This window comes from Bos indicus x Bos taurus, chromosome 2, assembly GCF_003369695.1.
Source record: "Bos indicus x Bos taurus breed Angus x Brahman F1 hybrid chromosome 2, Bos_hybrid_MaternalHap_v2.0, whole genome shotgun sequence".
NCBI lineage: Eukaryota > Metazoa > Chordata > Mammalia > Artiodactyla > Bovidae > Bos > Bos indicus x Bos taurus.
In genome coordinates, this window is record NC_040077.1 from 126,690,612 (window position 1) to 126,713,993 (window position 23,382).

The 23,382-nt window shown below is 53.3% G+C and overlaps 1 protein-coding gene across 5 annotated transcripts; it reads right to left on the reverse strand.

Annotated features, from left to right (window-relative positions):
• Positions 1-69: 69 nt before the first annotated feature.
• On the reverse strand, positions 70-18,090 carry EXTL1 (exostosin like glycosyltransferase 1). Of its 5 annotated transcripts, XR_003507109.1 has the most exons (13): positions 16,450-18,090; positions 9,304-9,394; positions 8,905-9,012; positions 7,974-8,093; positions 7,306-7,438; positions 7,001-7,107; positions 6,074-6,163; positions 5,834-5,887; positions 5,270-5,356; positions 4,523-4,683; positions 1,720-1,891; positions 437-1,545; positions 70-351 (listed from the first exon to the last, which is right to left on the reverse strand). XR_003507109.1 is itself a non-coding variant. In XM_027519871.1 (12 exons), exons 1-12 carry the CDS (start codon positions 17,223-17,225, stop codon positions 1,363-1,365), a joined length of 2,082 nt encoding a protein of 693 aa, XP_027375672.1. In that variant the 5' UTR covers positions 17,226-18,090; the 3' UTR covers positions 70-1,362. The 5 variants fall into 5 exon arrangements, 3 of the variants coding, with proteins under 3 accessions (XP_027375672.1, XP_027375673.1, XP_027375674.1); XM_027519871.1 differs by having other exon boundaries at positions 70-1,545; XR_003507129.1 differs by lacking the exon at positions 5,834-5,887 and having other exon boundaries at positions 70-1,545; positions 1,720-1,854.
• Between the last annotated feature and the right edge of the window lie 5,292 nt (positions 18,091-23,382).

A 23,382-nucleotide genomic window follows, 5' to 3' on the forward strand; every position in this document is an offset into this window, starting at 1 on the left:
CAGATCCCAGGAGAGACCTGAGTCCCCCTCCCCCGTGCAGCTGCTTTGGAGGTATTTATAGCCTGAGCGTGAGGCGGCAAGGACACGCGCTTTTATTTCGGAAGTGATAATTCCAATTCCAGGTGGGTGAGCCCAGGAGGACCCAGCGTCCCCTCCCCTACTCTACTCTCACTACCAGGGCCCTGGGGACCGCCCCTGCTACCACTCAGCCCACCTAGAAACGGCCGCCTTCTTAGTCCCAAGTGTGTGGGCCAAACCAGTTTTCAGACGTCAAACTGGGCACCACCAACCAACCTCCAAGACCCCGCGCCCGGCAGGCGTTTAGAACTCCATTCTCAGTCCTGGATCCGCCTGCAATGCGGGAGACCTGGGTTCGATCCCTGGGTTGGGAAGATCCCCTGGAGAAGGGAAAGGCTACCCACTCCAGTATTCTGACCTGGAGAATTCCATGGATTGTATAGCCCATGAGATCGCAAAGAGTCGGACAAGACTGAGCGACTTTCACTCTCGGTCCCGGAATAGGAAGCGCGGCTCGGTGCTGACCTCTAATGGACGAGGCTGGTAGTGCGGGACGACGGCAGTGCCTGAGCCGCCCGGGCCTGAGGGGCCACCGGCGTTTCCATCTCCTCCCCTCCCAACTCTGCTCCGCCCGGTCGAGAAGGAAGCCCTGAAACTGGCTCCTCGGCGCGTCTTTGCTCCATCCCTGGGGCTCCAGGATTGTGCCCGGCAAGCCAGGAACCTGCGGCAAAGATGCCTCCCTGGGTGTAGGCGTGGAGTTCATTCGGCACACCTTGTCCACGCCCCGCCCACTGTGGGCACAGGGCCCAGGCACGTAGCTGATGTCTATCTGATCGTCAAATATTTGTGGCGTACCTGCCAGGCCAGAGAGAAGAGGCCACGGCCCTGCCCTCCTGGGGCTCCCGGGTCAGTCCTGGGGGCCTGACTGTACCTGTGCAAGGCAGCATGAATAAGGGGACTACGGGACACACGGGCTGTGAAAGCGCAGAGGATCGGGGCGGGGGTGGGGGTCGGGCAGGTTCGTGGAGGCGGCGAGAACCTGAAAGAGAAGCAGATGTTAGCTCGGCAGAGAAGCCGAGAAAGGCATTCCAGGTAAAGGGTCTGCGAAGGCAGAGGGCAGGCGGCAGAGGTAGTGCAGAGCACGAGAGAACTGCCCCTGGGCTGGAGGGTGCGCGAGGCGGTTGCTGGCCAATCGGGATCGGCCGTGTTGGGCTCTCCGGCAGCCTGGATTGGGTCTCTAGATATCCCAGGGGAGGGGGCTGCGGCTCCATCCCCGCCCCCAATCGCGGGCAGGTTGCAGCGCCCCCTGGGAGCCGGGCTAGGGTCTCAGCTGGTTGGTTCCTCCTAGGGCTTCTCCAGGCTGCGATACTTCTTACGCAACACGGACACCGGGTCTTTGAAGAGCACTGGGTCTAGACGGAGGCGCGAGGACACGAGGGGCATGTGGCCGAACCCTGCGGCCATCTGGTTGATGCAGTCCTGGGCGGCCGGCCGAGGCTCCGATCTGAGCCGCGGACTCCCAGGCACCTAAGAGGGGGGGCGGAGAATGCGCTGGGGAGGGGTGGCTTCTCTTACTTGGAACCCCGCCCTGCCGCCCCTCCCCCCCGCCCGTCCCGTGCAGCACAAAGGATTTGGGTTAGACAGAGCGTGGCTTCCCTAGCCAGGGCCCTCCCAGTGCCGACCACGCCCATGGGTCCTCACCAGTGGAGGTTTGGCCTCCTGATGCCACGGCCCATAGGGCACCTTGATAGGCGGCAACTTGGTGACGGCTGCTACTAGAAAGTTCATCAGGACTTCCACGCAGGGGGGTGACTCATCTGCCAGGGTCCTCAGAGCCTTGGGCAGGGAGTGGGTGAAGAGGGTGTGGTAATACCTGGGTGAGAGGAGAGGAACAGGAGAGGGTGCAGCCCCATTCCCCCCCAAGGCCGAATTCTTCTCCCTCCTGGCCTCACTCTCCCATTGATTCCAATTCCTAAGCTTCCTGTGAAAGTCCTGCACCCTTTTCTGAGCCCTGGCCGCCTCCAGGAGCTCCCATCCCGTGTATGCTCTGCTCTCCACTACTCTGTGCCCTGTGGCTTCTCTGCAGCCAATAGTGAAATGAAATGCAAAAGAGAAAAGAAATGCAAAACGGCAAAATGGTTGTCTGAGGAGGCCTTACAAATAGCTGAGAAAAAAAAGAGAAGCTAAAAGCAAAGGAGAAAGGGGAAACTATACCCATCTTGAATGCAGAGTTCCAAAGAATAGCAAGGAGAGATAAGAAAGACTTCCTCAGTGATCAGTGCAAAGAAATAGAGAAAACAATAGAATGGGAAAGGGTAGAGATCTCTTCAAGAAAATTAGAGATACCAAGGGAACATTTCATGCAAAGATGGCCACAATAAAGGACAGAAATGGTATGGACCTAACAGAAACAGAAGGTATTAAGAAAAGGTGGCAAGAATATACAGCAGAACTATACAAAAAAGATTTTAACGACCCAGATGACCATGATGGTGTGATCACTCACCTAGAGCCAGACATCCTGGGGTCCAAAGTGAAGCTGGGCTTAGGAATCATCACTATGAACAAAGCTAGTGGAGGTGATGGAATTCCAATTGAGCTATTTCAAATCCTAAAAGATGATGCTGTGAAAGTGCTGCACTCAATATGCCAGCAAATTTGGAAAACTCAGCAGTGGCCACAGGACTGGAAAAGGGCAGTTTTCATTCCAATCCCAAAGAAAGGCAATGCCAAAGAATGTTCAAACTACCGCACAATTGCACTCATCTCATACACTAGCAAAGTAATGCCCCAAATTCTCCAAGCCAGGTTTCAAATTTCCAGATGTTCAAACTAGATTTAGAAAAGGCAGAGGAACCAGAGATCAAATTGCCAACATCCATTGGATCATAGAAAAAGCAAGAGAGTTACAGAAAAACATCTACTTCTGCTTTATTGACTATGTTAAAGACTTTGACTGTGTGGATCACAACAAACTGTGGAAAATTCTGAAAAAGATGGGAATACCAGACCACCTGACCTGCCTCTTGAGAAACCTCAGGAGGTTTCCAGGTCAAGAAGCAATAGTTAGAACTGGACATGGAACAACAGATTGGTTCCAAATTGGGAAAGGAGTATGTCGAGGCTGTATATTGTTACCCTGCTTATTTAACTTATATGCAGAGTACTTCATGCAAAATGCCAGGCTGGAAGAAGCACAAGCTGGAATCAAGATTGCCGGGAGAAATATCAATAACCTCAGATATGCAGATGACACTACCCTTATGGCAGAAAGCAAAGAAGAACTAAAGGGCCTCTTGATGAAAGTGAAAGAGGAGAGTGAAAAAGCTGGCTTAAAACTCAACATTCAGAAAACGGAGATCATGGCATCCAGTCCCATCACTTCATGGCAAATAGATGGGGAAACAATGGAAACAGTGAGAGACTATTTTCCTGGGCTCCAAAATCACTGCAGATGGTGACTGCAGCCATGAAATTGAAAGGTGCTTTCTCCTTGGAAGAAAACTTATGACCAACCTAGACAGCATATTAAAAAGCAGAGACATTACTTTGCCAACAAAGGTCCATCCAGTTGAAGCTATGGTTTTTCCAGTAGTCATGTATGGATGTGAGAGTTGGACTATAAAGAAAGCTGAGCACCAAAGAATTGATGCTTTTGAACTGTGGTGTTGGAGAAGACTCTTGAGAGTCCCTTGGACTGCAAGGAGATCCAACCAGTCCATCCTAAAGGAAATCAGGCCTGAATATTCTTTGGAAGGACTGATGTTGAAGCTGAAACTCCAATACTTTGGCCACCTGATGTGAAGAACTGACTCACTGGAAAAGACCCTGATGCTGGGAAAGATTGAAGGCAGTAGGAGAAGGGGACGACAGATGATGAGATGGTTGGATGGCATCACCGACTCAATGGACATGAGTTTGAGCAAACTTTGGGAGATGGTGATGGACAGAGAAGCCTGCTGTGCTGCAGTCCATGGGGTCACAAAGAGTCGGACATGACTGAGCGACTGAACTGACTGAACTCTCCTCTCCCTTAGGCTCCTTGGGGGCCCTCACCTGGGCTCTGAGTCTGAATTCAGGCAGGAGGAAAGGATCAGCTGGATCCCAGGCCTTCAAAGGTGGAAGCCCAAAGAGTAGCTTCAGGGAGGCTGTGGATTTACCACACCTCCCCAAAATCCAAACCCTGTCCATGGCCTCTGCATGGCTCTACTTAAAATACCACTAGCTGCCTTTGGTTGACTATCTGTGTGCGAAGGACGTCATGTACTTTTCTTATGTGATGGTCACACCAGCCCTGTGAGGTGAATACACTTACAAATGAGGAAACTGAACCTCAAGAGAGGTGGGGAGACTTGCCCATCACAGCACTGGGAAGTGGCCTTGAACCTGGATCTCGGGGCGATATGCTGGCTGTATGTGTCCACTCCCATACCACCCTGCTCCTGGTTCAAAGAGGGGGGTCTCTGTGGCCCTCTGAGTCCAGTGCCCGCGTTACCATCGGTACCTGTGGTAGAAGGCAGCTGAGGTGAGAACCATGGAGAATTCATTGGCCCTCTCTCCAGTGTAGCCCCAGCCCCCCTGGGTCTCATCCCAGAAGTGGCTCCATGTGAGAAAGCCGACCATCCGCTCCGGGAAGCTCTGCCATACCATGAAAGCGAAGTCCACCTGCGGAGATATTTAAGTGAGGTGTGAGGAAGGACTTTCTGCTGAGCCAGGAACATCGGAGACATGGAGTCAAGGCCAGCCCGGCTGAGGGGACTCGGGGGAGAGGAGATGGCAGCCTGAAAATGTCCAGGGATTGCTTAGGAACTCCCCAACTGGGAAATAGAAACAGTGCTTTTGCAGCTGGAAACTGAAAATGTTTTCAGAGAGTCTGTGAAGTGAAAGTCGCTCAGTTGTGTCCGATCCTTTGCAACCCCATGGACTGTAGCCCGCCAGGCTCCTCTGTCCATGGAATTCTCCAGGCAAGAATACTGGAGTGGGTAGCCATTCCCTTCTCCAGGAGATCTTCCTGAGCCAGGGCTTGAACCGGGGTCTCCTGCATTGCAGGCAGATTCTTTACCATCTGAGCCACCAGGGAAGACCAAAGAATCTGTGGAAAGCTTCTGTTAGATTTCTAAGGAGGAGGCTGATGGCTCACCTGGGTGATTTCTAAAGCAGGAGGCTAGACCTCTTGATCTTTGATCATCCCAGCTCCTGGACTCTGAGGGGCTGCCAGGACCCACACAGGGGTCCTCTTGGGGGTACTCACCTCACTTGTGGAAAGACTGCTGTGGGCGTCCAGGCTCAGGATGGCATCGGTGCTGATGGCGCTGTACGGGAGGAAGCGGTCACTGGCCTGCAGGGGGACGGGGTGGAGGGCAACTCAGCTGTGGGACCCCTCCCCAGGCTCGCATGGTGAGAATCTGAAAATCTGCTAAGCAGGATCCCCCCCGCCCCGCCACCCCCCACAGGCATGGTGTAAAAGGAAGAGCCATGAAAACAAGTCTGCAAGGAACTTGGACCCGAGGACCTCGCTTTCCCTCTGTGGATTTCAGTGCGCCCTTTGGTTAAATGGGGCCATTGGTGTCTAGGTTCCTTCCAGGTTTGACATTTCAGGATTCCTCTAGTGTCACATCAGATGCTCACCTCAACCCTGGAAGGGGTTGTTAAACATCCTTTGTTTCAAAGAGACAGGTTCGGAGAGATGGGCTTGCCCAGGATGGCACAGCGAGCGGTTGTGTCACACCATCCCAGATTCTCAGAAGCCACCTGCCCCATCCCCACCCCCGCCCCAAATGCTGCCACCTGCCCAAGTTTCCCCTCTCTCCCTTACCTGAGACAGCAAGGTAGTCCCTCTGCCTTCCCTCATCACACAAAACCTGGTTCTCTGGCGGTACAATTCACAAGGACGGAAGAGAATCATTTCTATTAGGCCTGCAGCTGAAACCCACGGTCTGATTTCTCCAGGCCCAACTTGAAGTCCAGCTGTGGCTCAGGCCCAAGTCAACCCTGCTGTGTGTGTGTTCCCCAGATCCCAGCCTTCTGCCCTTCCTGTGCCCCTCCCCATCCTCACCTTCCTGTGCCCATCAAGGACTGTCAAGGGCACTGCTGTCTCAGGCCACCTGGGTGGGGGTGGCTTCTTACTGCTCCAGAGAACCAAGATCTAGAAGGAAAGACGGGGGAGGATGTCCTGAAGTCTGGGGCAGAAGGTGGTGGTGGAGGTGTCCCAGGAGTACTCTTTCTCAGGGTGGAAAAAGTTTAGGGGAGCCACTGTTGTATGTGACTTTGGAAGGAATTTAGTTGGATCCAAGGTGCATTTATGGCTGCCCTGTTTTTGCCTCTGGGCTTCTGGAAGGCATGAAGTCCAGTAACACACACGCTACCTGTAGCGTTAGAGCTCAGGTCACACCTACCCTGGACCCTGACCCCATCCCCATCTTTTCTCGAAGGTTTTTATTCTCTTCCTCTTGCTCTTTTATCATTCCCAGCCCAGCTCAAGTGTCCCATCTTTGAAGCTGCTCCATCTGTGCTCTGGCTGAACAAACTGCTTATTTCCTTTCCAAGTACTCTCGAGAGCCTATCTGGTTTCTCTGGAAGTGACATTTGACAGTCTGTGTGCTGGGAGATGCTAACTAAATATGAATCTGGGGCAGACTCCTTTCCTGCTTTTTCTCTGCATCCTCAGCATCAAGCCCAGGGTGCTCAGAAAATGCCGGATGAGCAAATGAATGCATGTACGTTTACTTCAACCTCCCAAGAGGTGCCTGTTTTTCAGGGGGCTTCATCAGTTTCCATGAGGGAAGAGGGGATGGAGGTGGGGGAAAGGACCTAGGGAGGAACTTGGAACTGAAAGAGGAAGGCAGCAATGGTACTTGAAAATCCTTCCCATGGCTCTCCCACAATGTGTGGTTATCCTTGGTGTCCAGATGTCTTCAAGGGCCCCGCCCTGTTCCTTGCCCCAACTCTGTATCCAAGCACCCCAGCTGGCAAGGGGACTGACCTGGGCACAGTGCTGGGCGCCTGCCACCGCCTGGATGAGCTTCAGGGGAGGCTGGCCTAGAGCCCCCACCCAAATCAGGGCACTGAACCTGCCCAGAGGACGAGAGCCTGGAGGAATGAGACACAGGCTGTTAGTGTGGGAGGGAACAGAACCCCCTGGAGAATGACCTGAGCTGGGAACCTGGGGAGCCGGGAGGGGTGGGGGATTTGGAGAGGGGTTTGGTAGTACCTTAGGGCTGAGGCTGGGGCAGACTTGGGGCGAGTTGATGAGGGGACTTCAAGGTGTCCCATCCCTAGGGCACTCACCCTGTTGTAGGTGGTAGAAGGGGAAGTCTGAGGGGCTTGTGGAGAAAGTGGACAGGGCCAGGAGTGCCCCTGGGGGGCTGTTCCACAGCAGCGAGGGGTGAGCAGATGCTCCAGAGACTCGGTCCTGAATAATCTGGGAAAGGAGAGAAGGCTGGGCAGAGGGCGTGGCTAGTGTGGTGGTGGGCGGGGCCTGAGGAAGCGAGGACCCGGTGCAGCCCCACACCTCCCCCTCCAGGAATCGGGGAAGGCAGCATCGGCATCACCAGATGTCTGGGGACAGCAGGGTTCAGAGTCCAGAGTAGGGGTCACTGCCTGATGCTGTCTGCACTCGTGGCAGACACCACGAACAGGCCATGACGTTCTTTCCAGAACCAGAATCCCTCCCAACACAAGCCCCAGGCAACCAGCGCCCATCAGCTGGAGCTGTCGGATGCTTAGCAATCTGTTTGCTACAGATGTCGCTCTAGAGAGGGGGAAACTGGGCCAAGACCGGAGAAGGAGCTCATTCAAGAGCTCGGAGCCAAGTCTCAGATTCTTCCCAGAAGCATCTTCAAAGGGGACGCCTAAGCACCAGGGCAGAGGAGGTGTTAGAAGAGAGGGGCATGGCGAGGGGACAGGGATGGGGTGGAGCCAGGCATCCGAGCCCCCCTCGGGTGAGTCCCCCTCACCTCCAGAGTGGTGTGGATGACTTTCTCCACGGAGGAGAAGTACGCATCCCACAGAAACTGGGCCTGCTGACGCAGGGCAAGGACCCGTGTGAGGGGCATCTCCTGGAGGGCAGCCAGGACCTGGGGCCAGAGGGAGAAAAAAAAGAGGCATGCGGCCCTGGCAGGCTCTGACTCACCTGGTGTGGGGACAACCTAGGGTGGGGGTCTGGAACCAGAAGTCGGCTCCCTGCGGTTCTCTACATGGGTTGGCAGCTGTCATCCTTGGCAAAATCCCAGGTAATTTAGCAATCAAGTGTTCAAGGGTCACACAGAGCTGGGTTTAAATCCCACTTAGTAACTGTGTGACTGTGGACAAAGCACTTAACCTCTTTGAGTCTGTTTCCTCATCTGTAAAGTGGACAGATAGTACTGGCCTCATAGGGTGGTTGCAAGGATTAAATTAGCTGATATATATTAAGTGTTTAGCACATTGTAGAGGCTCAGTGAAAGGAAGCTATTCCTGTTAGCTTCTTGCCCTGTTCTCCACTTCTCAGGAGATTCGAGGCTTACGTTTCTATTTTTCAGAGATGGGCAAAGTTAGTTTCATCAGACGGGAAAATCACTGAGCATTTTGCTTTCCCACTCCAAGCTCCATGTAGGCGCTCAGATTTTGGATTTTTGTGTGACTTTTCCTTAAGCTAAGTACTTAAGCAGTCATGGACCGGTGGGATTGGGCCCATGGAAATCATCTAGTCTAACTTATCCCATTGTACAGATGGGGGAACTGAGGCTGAAAGAGGCTGAGGACTTGCTCTCAGAACCCCAGAGGCTTAGGGCTGGGGGGTAAAGTCATCAATATACATAAACGGAGGATAGGAGTGAGGGCTAGGATCCCGGGGTCCCCCCATGTCCCGAGTCCAGTCCCCACCCCACGGGCAGGGCCCTGAGCTACCTGAAGTGGGAGCCTCTCGTCAGCTACAACGGCTGCCTTGGTCCAATCGATGACTTCTGAGAAGGGCAGCTCCCAGCGAGGGCTGAGAAGCACAGGAATGCAGCCAGCCTGGGGGGTAGGGGGGTCACTGGGGAGCCCAGTCCCACCCTGCACACACTCACCCCTCCTCTCTGCTGCACTGGGGGCAAGGGGTAAAGAAGATAGAAAAGTGGGATTTTTTCTGGGGATGGAGTGTTATTCTGCACGGGGTGTAGTGAATATGGCTGGAGACACACCTGAGTCTCAGAGTAAAGGAGTGGGCAGCTCACCACCCCTTCCCATTGGTTTGGGCTTAGACTACCCTTCCAGTTCAGGAGTGTGGGGGGAGATGGCTGGGGGGTGCCCCCATCGGGGTTGTACCTGCAGGGCTTGAAGGAAGTGCAAGGCATCAGGATTGCGGCCAGGGATGAGGCAGAAGGTGGCGTTGGGTAGCGTCGCCCTGGGGTGGGTCCTGAAGAGGCACAGGAAGGGGTCCTGCACATAGAAAGCCTAAGACAGCTGCCCCCACCCAGCTCCCTGGATGCCCCCCCAGCCCTCCACACTAACACTCCCAAATTCACAGTGTGCAAGCCCACCATCATGTTCCCATATTTTAACATTCTTGCACACGCACAGCCACACACTGTCCCTGTCCCACTGCTAAGGCAGCAGGCAGGAACCCCGAGCTCAAGCTCCGCCGCTGCCCTCAGGATTAGGCACCTCCCTTCTCTTCTCTGGACCATGGTTTGCACATTTGCAAAATGGGAGGCAGCTGAGCTGCTGTTTCCGCTGACTTGGGCACGTACATATGTGTTTGCCCTCCCACCACTCGCCACACGCAGACTTCTGGGCACCCCTCACCTGAGTGGCCTCCATGCCCTGCCCTCCCCCAATCCTCAGAGCCCAGGCCCGTGAAAGACTCTTCTGTCCGAAGGTGGGCTGGGCCCCCAGCCTGGAACCACACAGGAAGCAGCTGCCCAGAGAGGGCCCTCGCCCAGAGGACAGGCCTCCTCTGTTCCTCCCCCTCCCCTCCCCCCAGGCCCAGGGCCACCCTCAGGCCGCGTGTCTGTGGGGGGCGGGGTAGAAGTCACAGCCTCCTCAGAGCCACTGCCTACCCTGGGACTGCTTGGCCAGGGAAGGAGTGCCATGACCTGGCTACGGGGTGTGTGTGTGTGTGTGTGTGTGCGCTCGCACGGGTGTGGGTGTGCATGTGTGTGTGTGCGCACACGCACGCATGGGTGTGCACAAGACTCCGAGCTGCAAGGGTGTGTGTGTGTGTGTGTGTGTGTGTGTGTGTGTGCGCACACGCATGCATGGGTGTGCACAAGACTCCGAGCTGCGGGTGTGTCTGTGTGTGGGGGGGAGTGTTTGTGGTGTGTGTGTGTGCACACACATGCATGGGTGTGTACAGGACTCCGGGCTACGGGGTGTGTGTATATGTGTGTGTGTGTGTGCGTGTGCACACATGGGTGTGCACAGGACTCCAGGCTATGGGGTGTGTTTGTGGTGGGTGTGTGCGGGTGTGTGTGTATGCATGTATGTGCGTGTGCGCATGCACGCATGGATGTGCACAGGACTCCGGGCTATGGGGTGTGTGTGTGGTGTGTGTGTGTGGTGTGTGTGTGTGGTGTGTGGTGTGTGTGTGTGGTGTGTGTGTGTGTGGTGTGGTGTGTGTGTGTGTGGTGTGTATGTGGTGTGGTGTGTGTGTGTGTGTGTGTGTGTGGTGTGTGTGTGGTGTGGTGTGTGTGTGTGGTGTGGTGTGTGTGGTGTGGTGTGTGTGTGTGTGTGGTGTGGTGTGTGTGTGTGGTGTGTGTGTGTGTGTGGTGTGTGTGGTGTGTATATGTGTGTGTGTGTGTGTGGTGTGGTGTGTGTGTGTGTGTGTGGTGTGTGTGTGGTGTGGTGTGTGTGTGTGTGTGTGTGGTGTGTGTGTGTGGTGTGTGTGTGTGTGGTGTGTGTGTGTGTGTGGTGTGTGTGTGTGGTGTGTGTGTGGTGTGGTGTGTGTGTGTGGTGTGTGTGTGTGTGGTGTGTGTGTGTGTGGTGTGGTGTGTGTGTGTGGTGTGGTGTGTGTGTATGTTCAAACATGGGTGTGCACAGGACTCTGGGGCCCATAGGCCTGCTCTGAGTGGGACTGAGGAGTAAGGCCGAGGGGATCCCAGGACCCTTCTCACCTACAGCCTGTCTGGTCCTGAGTCTGAACTTTCAGGAAGCAATCCTAGGAGTAGTTAGCCTCTGGACCAACCTTCCTTGAACAGATGGGGAGACTGAGTCTCAGAGAGCCCGAGGACTGGCTCAGGGTCTCAGAAAAGGGTGGGGGCTCTGCTGGAACTGGAACCAAGGTGTGCTGGCCCCTGACCCTGGGTTATCTGGGCCCCCTGGAGCTGCTGCCCAGGGGTCTCCCAGCGGACCCGGCTTTCTTTGTCTGATACTCAGGTGTCCATCAGGCTTCTCCTGGAAGAAGCTGCAAGTTAAAAACAGGACACCCTCCATCTCACTAAAAGCCACAGTAAACCCCTGAAGGACTGAAAACTCCTAAGTTGAAGGCTACAGAGAAACCAGAGCCAGAGAACTTACTGAATAAACTGTACCAGTCAGTCCTCGTTAACCTCCTCTGTGTGTTTGCACATCCTTCTTCAGCCTGAAGCACCCTTCCCTGCCTTGCAGCCTGAAGAGCTCCCCCTGCTCTGTCTTAATGTCTAAAGTTCAAATATCACCTCCTCTGGGAAGCCCTCCATGGTCTCTCCAGAGATGGCGCCTTCCTCTGCTCCCACAGCCTCTCCGTGCCCTGAAGTAGTAATGAACTGAGTTAACCTTACCAGAGATCAAATTGCCAACATCTGCTGGATCATCGAAAAAGCAAGAGAGTTCCAGAAAAACATCAACTTCTGCTTTATTGACTATACCAAAGCCTTTGACTGTGTGGATCACAATAAACTGTGGAAAATTTTGAAAGAGATGGGCATACCAGACCATCTGACCTGCCTCTTGAGAAACCTGTATGCAGGTCAGGAAGCAACAGTTAGAACTGGACATGGAACAACAGCCTGGCTCCAAATAGGAAAAGGAGTACGTCAAGGTTGTATGTCACCTTGCTTATTTAACTTATATGCAGAGTACATCATGAGAAACGCTGGGCTGGAAGAAGCACAAGCTGGAATCAAGATTGCTGGGAGAAATATCAATAACCTCAGATATGTAGATGACACCACCCTTATGGCAGAAAGTGAAGAGGAATTAAAAAGCCTCTTGATGAAAGTGAAAGAGGAGAGTGAAAAAGTTGGCTTAAAGCTCAACATTCAGAAAACGAAGATCATGGCATCTGGTTCCATCACTTCATGGCAAATAGATGGGGAAACAGTGGAAACAGTGTCAGACTTTATTTTTTTAGGCTCCAGAATCACTGCAGATGATGACTGCAGCCATGAAATTAAAATACACTTACTCCTTGGAAGGAAAGTTATGACCAACCTAGATAGCATATTCAAAAGCAGAGACATTACTTTGCCAACAAAGGTCCGTCTAGTCAAGGCTATGGTTTTTCCAGTGGTCATGTATGGATGTGAGATTTGGACTGTGAAGAAAGCTAGGCACCAAAGAATTGATGCTTTTGAACTGTGGTGTTGGAGAAGACTCTTGAGAGTCCCTTGGACTGCAAGGAGATCCAACCAGTCCATTCTGAAGGAGATCAGCCCTGGGATTTCTTTGGAAGGAATGATGCTAAAGCTGAAACTCCAGTACTTTGGCCACCTCATGCGAAGAGTTGACTCCTTGGAAAAGACTCTGATGCTGGGAGGGACTGGGGGCAGGAAGAGAAGGGGACGACAGAGGATGAGATGGCTGGATGGCATCACTGACTCAATGGATGTGAGTCTGAGTGAACTCCGGGAGTTGGTGATGGATAGGGAGGCCTGGCATGCTGCGATTCATGGGGTCACAAAGAGTCGGACATGACTGAGCGACTGAACTGAACTGAACTGAACCTTCACTGAGCATGTCCTTTGTTCTAAGTGCATTAAATACTTAGACTCACTTCATTCTCACAGCAACCCTAGGAGATGAGAGGTATGTGTATGCTCCATTTTACAGATGAGGAAACTGAGACCTAAAGAGGTTGCACAGCTCTGAAGTAGAGGAGCCAGGCAGGCAGCTTGCCCAGCCTCTCTCTACTTAACAATGTCTGTCATAACCAGGGACTTGTCTGTCTCTCTAATAAGACTGAGCTACTTGAAGGTTGGGGCTGTGCCTCCTTCAGCCAGTATCCCCAGGGCCAAGCAGAGCACCCAGCAGAGAATGGGCGCTCAGTGGTGCTAGACAAATGAAAGCTCAGTGTGCAACAGAGGAGAGACTCAACACCAATGGGCCAAATGTCTGAAAGGTCAGTTTTGGCACAAATTCTAGTAATGGAGCTGGCTGAGAGTAGTCAGTGAGTGGCCTCGGGAGGTGTCGAGTTCCCTATCAGAGGCTGGTTGAGCACTGCACGGCATGTGTGTGTGTGTGTGTGTGTGCACGTGTGTGTGTGTGTGTGTGTGTGTGTGTTGTAGAAGGGATGTCATGGTGACTGCTGATCATCTGTGACTATGTAAAGTGTTTGCCATGGACCTGGGGCCTCAGTGCCCAAGACTGCTGATGAGGTGACTCCACCCATGGCCCCAGGCAGGGCCGCATTGCAATTTGCAAAGCCCTAGGCTCTGGCCTTTGCAGCCCCTCAACCATAAAAATATTATAAAAATTATATTCGACAACTGTGTTGGTATAAAAATGAACATACGAATATATTAAAGCATTTTCTTCTATTTAAAAGTTCATTTCTTTTTTCCTTCTGATTTTCAAAGAAATGAAAACAGTTTCATGGGCTCCTACAATATCATGGGCCCTAGGCACTGCACCTCCTGGGCACAGTGGCGACAGGGCAGGGGATCTTAAAACGTGCATTAAATTTATGTTTTAAAAAAAAGCAGGGAAGAACCTATGCACGTTTATATCCACACAGAGTACTTCAGAAAAGACACAAGAGAGACTAGCAACGGTGTTTGGCTCCAGGAAGGAAAACTGGGTGGCCGGAGACAGGAATGGCAGGGAGTTATTACTGTATACCCTTCTGTGCCTTTGGAATTTTGTACCATGTGAATGAATCCCCTATTCATAAAAGTAAATAAATAACAATTTAAACTGTTAGAGGCTTATTCCAGAGCAACAGGAGACTGTTCAACGAAGGTGGAAAAATATGGGCTTTGGAGCCAGAAATGTGCGGTTTAATCTCAAGCTCTGCAGCTCGTGAGTGCCAGATCAGAGCAGTGAGGGAGGCCCTGGTGAACCAAGGAGCTTGTCACCAAAGGCCCTTGGCGGGCTCCCTCCACCTCTCTGAGCCTCAGTTTCCTGTTCCCTGAAATGGGGATAGTAACACCTCCCTTGAAAGGTGCTTGAGAGGATTAGCCATGGCTGGCACAGCACCCGCCCCGGAGAGCGGGCTCTCCCCAATGCTCCTTTTCACCCTTCCCCTCCCCCCGGCGGAGTAAATGTGGGCCAGTGGTGGGGCCGTGAATTGCCTCTTTCTCTGGCCAGCACTTGTTTATTCAGGCTACCTTCCGGGGCCGGCCCATGGCTGTGGGCCTCCCTCTCTCTGTCCCTATACTTGACAGCTGTTCAGACAGCTGCCTGTCACTACAGGGAAACTGAGGCTCGGGCTACTCCAGAGATTACAAGTCCTGATGCCTGCAAGTAGGTGGAGACCAAACACAGAACTGCTTGAAGTTCGGGGGACAGTTAGACGCTGCCATGCATGACACCTTGGAAATAAACTTATCAAAAAGGCAACTCAGACGGTGGCCCACAGCAATTAGAAAACCCTGGCCAATTCTGGCCAGTTTGGATTCAATCAGTAAACATTTAGTGAGCTCCTACCTACCGTGTGCACTCCCCAAGTTTCAGTTTCTCAAAGTTCAGGCTAAAATACCTTTCAGATTCACCAGTAACCAATAGCATTTAGCAGTCACTAAAGTCAGCTGAAAGAAGAACTTCCTGTAACTAAGAATGGCTGTGTCTAATCAGACATAAGGCCGGGCAAGTGAGTGGAGAACCTTGTCACCAAAGGTCAGCTCCATCTGAATTTGGAGCTTGAGGTGCCTGGGGGGATCCCCAGCATTTCAGGTGCGGTCCAGAAGATGCCTGCTAGGGATGGGTCCTGGCAGAAGGGCCATGGGGACTGAGGGACAGGTCTGCTGTTCCTAACCTGGCTGCGGGGTTCCCTGGAGGCCATGTGCCTTTGGGAGGTAGAGAGATTCCATTCCCACAAGAGCCCTGTGGCTGAGAGAAGCCCCAGAAGCCCCAGGCAGAGGCAAAAATGGAGCTTGGCCACGTGAAGAATTCCTGGGAGGGAAGTGGAGCTCAGAATAAGCCATGTTGTTCTAGCAAAGAACAGGGAGATATCTGACACAGGGGACAAGAGAAGGATTCTAGAGTGACAGGTTCCAACTCTAGTCTGCCCAGCCAGCCTAGGATATTGCTGGCTTCCTGGGGGTGCAGAGGGATTAGGGTGCTTAGGGGTTAACTGCTTTACCACCTGAGATGTATCACCCCAACCAGCCCAGGCAGAGACATTTTTGAATGAGTTCTCCATGTCCCCATGGGTCCCCATGTCCCTTGTATGTATTCAGACACTCTCACTGGTGGGAATGCTTTTGCAGGTCTGACTTTATCCATATTTGCTATAGCCAAAGGCTAGAGGTTAATCCCCAAAATGAGACATAGGAGCAGCTTCCATCTGTGATCATGGCCCAGAGGCATGTCTCAGAATTGATCATAAACTCCTGCTTAAAACCCAGAACTCTAATGCTGAAAGCTTTGGAGCCACGCAATCCTAGATTAAAATACTAGCTGTACTCTTTCTGGCTGGGTGGCCTCAGGGAAGTTATTTAACCTCTCTGGGCTTTAGTGTCTGGTACACCAATACTTAAAAGATATAGATTAGTATTATTTTATGATAATCATTTATAAAAAGTGCTTAGCACATAGTGGGACTTCCCCGGTGGCTCGTAAAGAATCTGCCTGCAAGGCAAGAGACCCGGGTTCAATCCCTGGGTCAGGAAGATCCCCTGGAGAAGGGAATGACTACCCACTCCAGTATTTTTGCCTGCAGAATTCCATGGACAGAGGAGCCTGGTGGGCTACAGTCCATGGGGTTGCCAAGAGTTGGACACAACTGAGTGACTAGCACAAGCACACAGTAAGCACTATAGACTTGTATGTTAACTAAAATGTTAGGGAAGGAAGGATTGGCATAAAAGAAGAGTAAATAGGAGTGAATCACATTTTATGCTTTTAAAGATCCCCAAGAAAATATTCCAAAATCTGCCTTGAACACTTCTTGCAGCAGATCATCATCTTGCTAGTCGTGTTCTCTGTTGTCTAACCCGATTCCCTCCTGCTACAGCTGAGGTCTAAATTTGCCTATCTCAATCCTACCCGGGCTCCTGGGCTCACTCCCACCACAGACCCCTCCCATCCAGCCCCCAAGGGGAGAGGTCCACTTACTGCTTGGGTCCATGGTCCTGCTCACAACGCCCATCCCAGGGGCAGGCAGAGAAGTTGGTGCCCACCGTACGCCACCCGCCCCTCTCTTCTGCCATGGCTATCAGGGCCACCCCAGGGAGGGGGCTGTGCTGCTGCAGCTGGCCAAGAGCCCCCCCTCGCAAAGGGTGGGCTTCGGGGAGAAGCGGGAGGGCCACGTCAAAGCCGGGCCGGAAAGTGTCCATCGTGGGGCTGGCCTCGGCCACCATCGCCTGTCCCAGCTGGAAGATCCGGAGGCAAGGGGCGGGGTGGAGACTGAGGACCAGATGGTTCTTGCCCCCATCCCACTGCGGGAGCTCCGGGTGGCACTCTCCAGCAGGGGTGTCGGGGCTGAGGACGAGGATGAGGAGGCAAGCCTCCGCAGCGCTGGCTGTGTGGTAGCGGGAGCCCTCGATGGAAGTCAGGACCTTGCGCGGAGTCTCAGAGATGGGTCCGACCGCCGGGTACACGAACACCTTGAGGCCACCACCTCTGCACCTCGAGGCATCAAAGCAAGCTCCCCGGTAGCAGCTGCCGCCACGGGGGGCTTGAGGAGGTTGAGGGCCATCTTCTAGGAGCTCCCCAGGCTGGGAGAAACTCTGCAGGAGCTCTGCGTCCAGCCAGCGGGGCCAGCCTTGGGGGGCCCCTGCCTGGCGTCTGGCAGGCTCTGCCAGGCGGAGAACTGGGAAGACTCTTAGCAGGATGAGGAGCCAGGAGGCCGACAGGGCCAGCCAGAGGGACTTTCTTCTCCATGACTGCATGTGGCCACCCACAGCCAGAGCTGCAGGAAGCAGAGGAAGCCAGAGGTTCAGAGGGGGCGTCTCTGGGATGGGGATCCACCTTCTAGGTCAGCGCCCTCATTGTACAGATGGGAAGACTGAGGCCTGTGGAGGGCAAGATCCAACAGCAAGTCACAAGTCACAGGCCAGGGACGACCCCGCTCTCTGGCCCTGCCTTCTTGTGGTCCGGACTCTGCTTCCTCGGCCTTTGGACAACCAAGCCAGTTTTTGCCCTTCCCAGCAGGGCCCCCTGCCCCTGGGCGCTGCTCAGGCTGATGCAACCCCTGTGCAGACTGCAAGCCAGTGTCCTTCTGCCCTCCTGGCTGCACACCCTGACCTTAGCCTTGAGGGAGAGGAGGGCGGTCTGCCAGGCCATGGGGGACCTGTCAGGACTCCCACACGAGGCGGTCTGGCCAGGGTGCAGGGCTGGACAGAAGCAGGGCTGGTTTCCCCAATCCTCCCCCTTTCTGAGCAGCCCCTGAGCAGCCCGGCCACCCTGTGTCCACTGGCAAGCACTCCTGGGCTGAGGGCCCTGCGGCTGGAGCTAAAATTAGACCCTACATCCCATGTGGGCTCTCAGGGTCAGCTGAGGGCAAGGCCTGAGTGCAGCCGGTGGCCCCTGCCTGGGGGGCTGGGAGGGCTCTAAGTTCTGGTCCTCTCCCACCCTGCCGCTGTCCCAGTCCAGGCAGCTCAGTCCCTCCTCCCTCCACCTCTAGCAGCTGGTCCTGCACCCTCTGGCTTGGAGCTATCAGGGTGCAGAGGCCGGGGACCCCCTGCCAAGCCCCTGCCCCATGGCTCCCAAGCTCTGCTGTGTCTCGCCTCCCTTCTCAGGGCAGCGTTTGGTCAATCTAGATCTCTTTCCCAGCGGCAGCCTGACTCCTCCCCTGCCAGCTCTGATTGGCTCCTGTCTGTGAGGCAAGCTTTCCACTTAACCCCTTCCAAACCAGTTTTCTGGATTGCTAATAATGATAACCAGCAGGGCCCACAGCTCATGATTGGCCTTGAGCTATTCCAACCTCTATCTCACATCAGCCTTCCAAGGCCAAGGTTTCAGTTCAGTTCCGTTCAGTCGTTCAGTCGTGTCCAACTCTTTCCGACCCCATGAATTGCAGCACGCCAGGCCTCCCTGTCCATCACCAACTCCTGGAGTTCACTCAGACTCACGTCCATTGAGTCAGTGATGCCATCCAGCCATCTCATCCTCTGTCGTCCCCTTCTCCTCTTGCCCCCAATCCCTCCCAGCATCAGAGTCTTTTCCAAGGAGTCAACTCTTTGCATGAGGTGGCCAAAGTACTGGAGTTTCAGCTTTAGCATCATTCCTTCCAAAGAAATCCCAGGGCTGATCTCCTTTAGAACGGACTGGTTGGATCTCCTTGCAGTCCAAGGGACTCTCAAGAGTCTTCTCCAACACCAACAGTTCAAAAGCATCAATTCTTCGGTGCTCAGCCTTCTTCACAGTCCAACTCTCACATCCATACATGACCACTGGAAAAACCATAGCCTTGACTAGACGGACCTTTGTTGGCAAAGTAATGTCTCTGCTTTTGAATACGCTATCTAGGTTGGACATAACTTTCCTTCCAAGGAGTAAGCGTCTTTTAATTTCGTGGCTGCAGTCACCATCTGCAGTGATTTTGGAGCCCCCAAAAAATAAAGTCTGACACTGTTTCCACTGTTTCCCCATCTATTTCCCATGAAGGGATGAGAATCACTGCCATTTCCTATGGATGAGCAAAACGAAACTCAGAGAGGGGATGGTATCTTCTAAGGAGACCCTGCTAAGGAGTGGCAGGGTGGGATTTGAACCTTGAGCTCCTGACTAGAGTCCTTAGAGCTTCCCACTGGTCACTGTAGCTGGGGGACTTGCTCCTGGCTGGGATACAGGCTCTCCACATTTTAACCCCTTCCATCAACAGATGAGATAATGAGGCATCAAGTGGCTGCGGTGTGGGTGTGTGATAATGGATAAGGTGCTTCCAACTATTCCCAGGATTGGTCTCTCTTCCTTCAGCCCTCCACCCTTACCCTCTGCCAATCCAACTCTAGCTCCAGCTTTTTCAGCACCTTTCCTGACACCTTACACTCAGGCCCATGGGTTAGCCCTTGCCTGGAGCTCTGTCGGAAGGGTCTGTAGTACTGGATCCTTGTTCCAGTCCATATGTGGAGTTCTTCCTGAGGGTGAAGGGCTTCCCTGTGGCTCAGATGGTAAAGAATCTGCCTGCAATGCAGGAGAGCTGGGTTAGATCCCTGAGAAAGGAAATGGCAGCCCACTCCAGGATTCTTGCCTGGAGAATTCCATGGACAGAGGAGCCACAAACAGTCTGACATGACTGAGTAACCAGCCCTTTCTTTTTCCTGAAGGCTCCATTTCCTGACTCTCCATTAATCCACACCCCACTGAGGGTCCCCCCCAGCCACCCCCTACCTCTCAGTTCTTGGGTCTGTGCTCTGTGGTGGGGAGTCAGGAATGGGTGATGTCACCCATGAGAAGTTACTGAAGTGATAGAAAGACAGACTGGCTTCCAGGAGCTCCAGTCTGACCTGGAGTGGCCTCTGTTTCTATCTCTTACTGGCTGGACAATGTTGGGCCTCTGTCCCTGCTTCTCTAGGGAGGGAGTAATAATATCCATTTTAAGACTATAGCCTAGTTAAAAGCCAGGCCTACCCTATCGGGGGAGGGGGGGGTCCCTGAACAAGTAGCAGTCTCCTGGCTTCTTTCTTTTTTTTAATTTAAAAATATTTACTTATTTATTTGACTGCATCAGATCTTGGTTGCAACACATGGGTTCTCTGTTGTGGTGCGGGGTGGCATGAGGGCCAAGTAGTTGCTATGTGGGTTTAGTTGCCACAAGGCAAGTGGGATCCTAGTTCCCCAACAAGGGACTGGCCCCGCTTCCCCCACATTGGAAGGTGGATTCTAAACCCCTGGACTACCAGGGAAGTCCTAGCCTCCTGCCTTCTTGCCTTCCCCTGATCTCAGAAGGCTGCTGACATGATGAGGGAGCCACCACAGGAATGTTAGGGCCTCAGGGGGCAGCCAGCCTGGGGTGGGGCACCATTCACACACTCAAGAATGTCCTCAAAATGGCCCACACAGGGGGGCTCTGGCCTCTTCACACTACAGGGTCAGTCACTAAGGGAGGCGCTGACTTTCCACAGGCATCAGGCTCTCTCCTGCAGCAAGAGAAAGGGGGCTGCTGCTGCCTCTCACCTTCCTGCACTAACTCCTCCTCCTCCAGGGACTGGCGCAAAGCTCCCTTCCTACAGGAAGCTTCCCTGACTCTTCTCCGGCTGGGTTAGGCTCTCCTTTAGGTTCTCATGCCGCTCCTTCTCCTCTGTCCCTGTACAAACTCATTCATTCATCCACCAAATACTTTTTTTTTTTTAACAAAATATATATATTTATTTATTTTGGCTACTTCTGGTCGTAGTCGCAGCACACGGGATTTGTGGTGTTTGGTCTCCAGAGAGCACGGGCTCAGTAGTTGCCCCTCGGCATGTGGGATCTTAGTTCTCTGACCAGGGGTTGAATTTGTGTCTGCTGCATTGGAAGGTGGGTTCTTAACCACCGAACTACCAGGGAAGTCCCTCATCCAGCAAACACTTAATAAGTACTAAGTACAGGCTAGGTTTTGTGCCAGGCTCTGGAGATACAATTCTGAAGAACAATAATAGCTAACATTCGTAACATACTTGGTGCCATCTGTGGCTCTAAGTGCCAGCGTATTTGTTTATTTAATCCTCTCCTGAGGGGGCTTTGAGGGAGATACTATTATTATCCCCATTTTCCAGGTGAGGAAATGGACCCAGAGAGCTGAGGTAACTTCCTTTTTTGGGCCTTGCCCCTTGGTATATGGGATCTGAGTTCCCGGATCAGTGACTGAACCCGCGCCTCCTGTGTTGGAAGCAAGGACCTTAACCACTGGACAGCCAGGGAAGCCCCAGCTTAGGTGACTGGACTCAATTTCCACACCTCAGCCTGGACTTAGACCCAGGCTGTCCATTCCTTTCACCTCTGAACCATTCTAGCTCCTGAGTGAGACAAACATTATGCACTCCCTCCCCCGAAATTCACTGTCCTAGGGAAAGAGAGGTCAGCTACCAGGCAATTACAGGATGAGGGAAGGGGACTATGGAAGGGCCCAGAGGGGCTGCCTAACCCACGGGGCCAGAAAAGCTGTCTGAGGCAGTGACGTCACTGTGGTTGCGTGTGTGGGGACAGACAGGAAATGGTAGAAGTGGAGGCAGGGACAGTTTTTTTCTGGGTCACCCCACAAGTCACTCACTCATTCTACAGCTACTTAATGAGCCCCTACTCTGGGCCAGGCAGGCCCTCAGGGAGTGAACCAAGCAAACAGAATCTTGCTCTGGTGGAGTTTGCTTTCCTGAGAGGGAAAATCAGCAATAAACAAAACAGACAAGTAACATACCCCATGAGATAGTTGGCAATAGTGGTCTGGAGAAAGGGAGGGCCTGCACTGTTAAATGTTACAGGCAGGCCTCCATGGGGCCTTCCCTGGTGGTTCAGTGGCTAAGACTCTGCGCTCCCCATGCAGGGGGCCTGGGTTCAATTCCTGGTCAGGGAACTAGATTTCACATGCCGCAACTAAAGTGTTCCCATGTCGCAAGTAAGAGATTCCATGTGCCGCAAGTGAGGCGTGATGGAGTCAAATAAATATATACATATTTAAAAAAAAAAGAAAAAGCAGGAAAAGCTGAGCTTTGAGGTGAGGGAGTAAGTGGAAGGTGTTTCTAGGGGAAGGTCATCCCCGCCCGGGCGCAGGTTCTGGGTGGGGACTCTGCCTGCCGTATGCCTGGTCTGACCTTGTTTTCCCAGCACCACTGAGACTCTGGTAAGAGGCTGATTTGGCAGCAGAGACAGAAGCAGGGAGACCCGTGGGGCCAGGTGAGTCAGGTGGGTGAGCTGTGATGGTGGTTTGGACCAGGGTGACATGGATGAAAGGAATAAGAAGCAGTTAGATCCTGGATCTATTTTGAGCCAGGGCAAAACAACAAATGTGCTGATGGATCGGATGTGAGGTTTGGCCTGAGCCTGAGCCGCAGGCAGGATGGAGCTGCTGTCAACTGAGATGAACTGAGTGGGGAGCCGATTAGGGAGAGAAGGTCAGGATTTCAGTTCTGAGGCTAGGAGTCATATCACATTCATCTTTCTCATCCCCAGCATTAGTATAATAAATGGCCAACACATGCTTGTTGAATGAGTGAATGAATGGATGATGGACAACGTTGGGAGGGTAGGAGGCCAAAGCCAGCTGGTCAGGGGTTTGTGGGGATATGGATCCTGTTCCAGCTCCCCTGGCCCCAGCCCTGGGCACACTGGCTGGTGCCCACACCCACACTTGCATCCGCACACAAGGCCTCTCCTACTTCCATCTCTGCAGCGGGGCTCTCAGGCCAGCTGGGGCCTGGACTTGTCCAGAAGCAAATCACACAGTTGCTCTGGGGCTTGGATGGAGGAAGAGAAAGCAGGGCATCCTGCCAGGCAGGACTGCCCTGGGCTCATCCTAAAAATATACCTCTGGGCTCTGCCAAGTGCTCTGGGGCCTCCATCAGGCTCTTCAGGGTTCATAGAAGCTTCCAGGGGTTCCAGTCCCGTACCTGGGCTCTGATCAGTGGGAGAGAAGTCACACTTCAGGGAGAAGGGAGTGGGAGAGGGCAGGAAGGAGTGGAGAGCAGTGAATAGGAGGAGGAAGACAAGCAAGGAGAGGAGGACAGAGGCCTGGGGTCTGGCTCCTGCCTGGAAGCTTCTGGGAGGAGGCAGAAGTCTTGTTTTCTGTAGGGTAAGTTTGTAGCAGGCCTTTTATTCGGATTTGGGGACAAGGAGGTGCTCTCGCTGGCATCCGGGAGCTCTGAGCGCTACTGTGTTGGTTTCATTTCTATAGTGGCATCACGCTGCCTGGGGGCTGCCTAAGCATGGGGTTTCTTCTTACCTGAGGTGCCAGGGGTCACATTGGCCAAGGTGCCCAGGTAGAAAATGGGCACTAACATCTTTGTATTTGATTTGAAGTGTTCCCTCTTTGCACCCTGAGTCTGCCTCCCTCCGGGCCTTCCTTCTCTGGGTTGGGCTGAAATTTTCAGAAAGATTATATCTAGTCTCCCAGGGGAGAGGGGCTTGGCA

Excerpts from the sequence above, each read along its gene's own strand:
- EXTL1 (XM_027519871.1), bottom strand. The coding sequence starts at position 17,225 with ATGCAGTCATGGAGAAGAAAGTCCCTCTGGCTGGCCCTGTCGGCCTCC. Across the intron at positions 9,395-16,449 it reads CAGGACCATGGACCCAAGCA|GACCCACCCCAGGGCGACGC; the intron begins GTAAGTGGACCT and ends GTGCCTCTTCAG. Across the intron at positions 1,546-1,719 it reads AGGAGGCCAAACCTCCACTG|GTGCCTGGGAGTCCGCGGCT; the intron begins GTGAGGACCCAT and ends CCCCCCTCTTAG.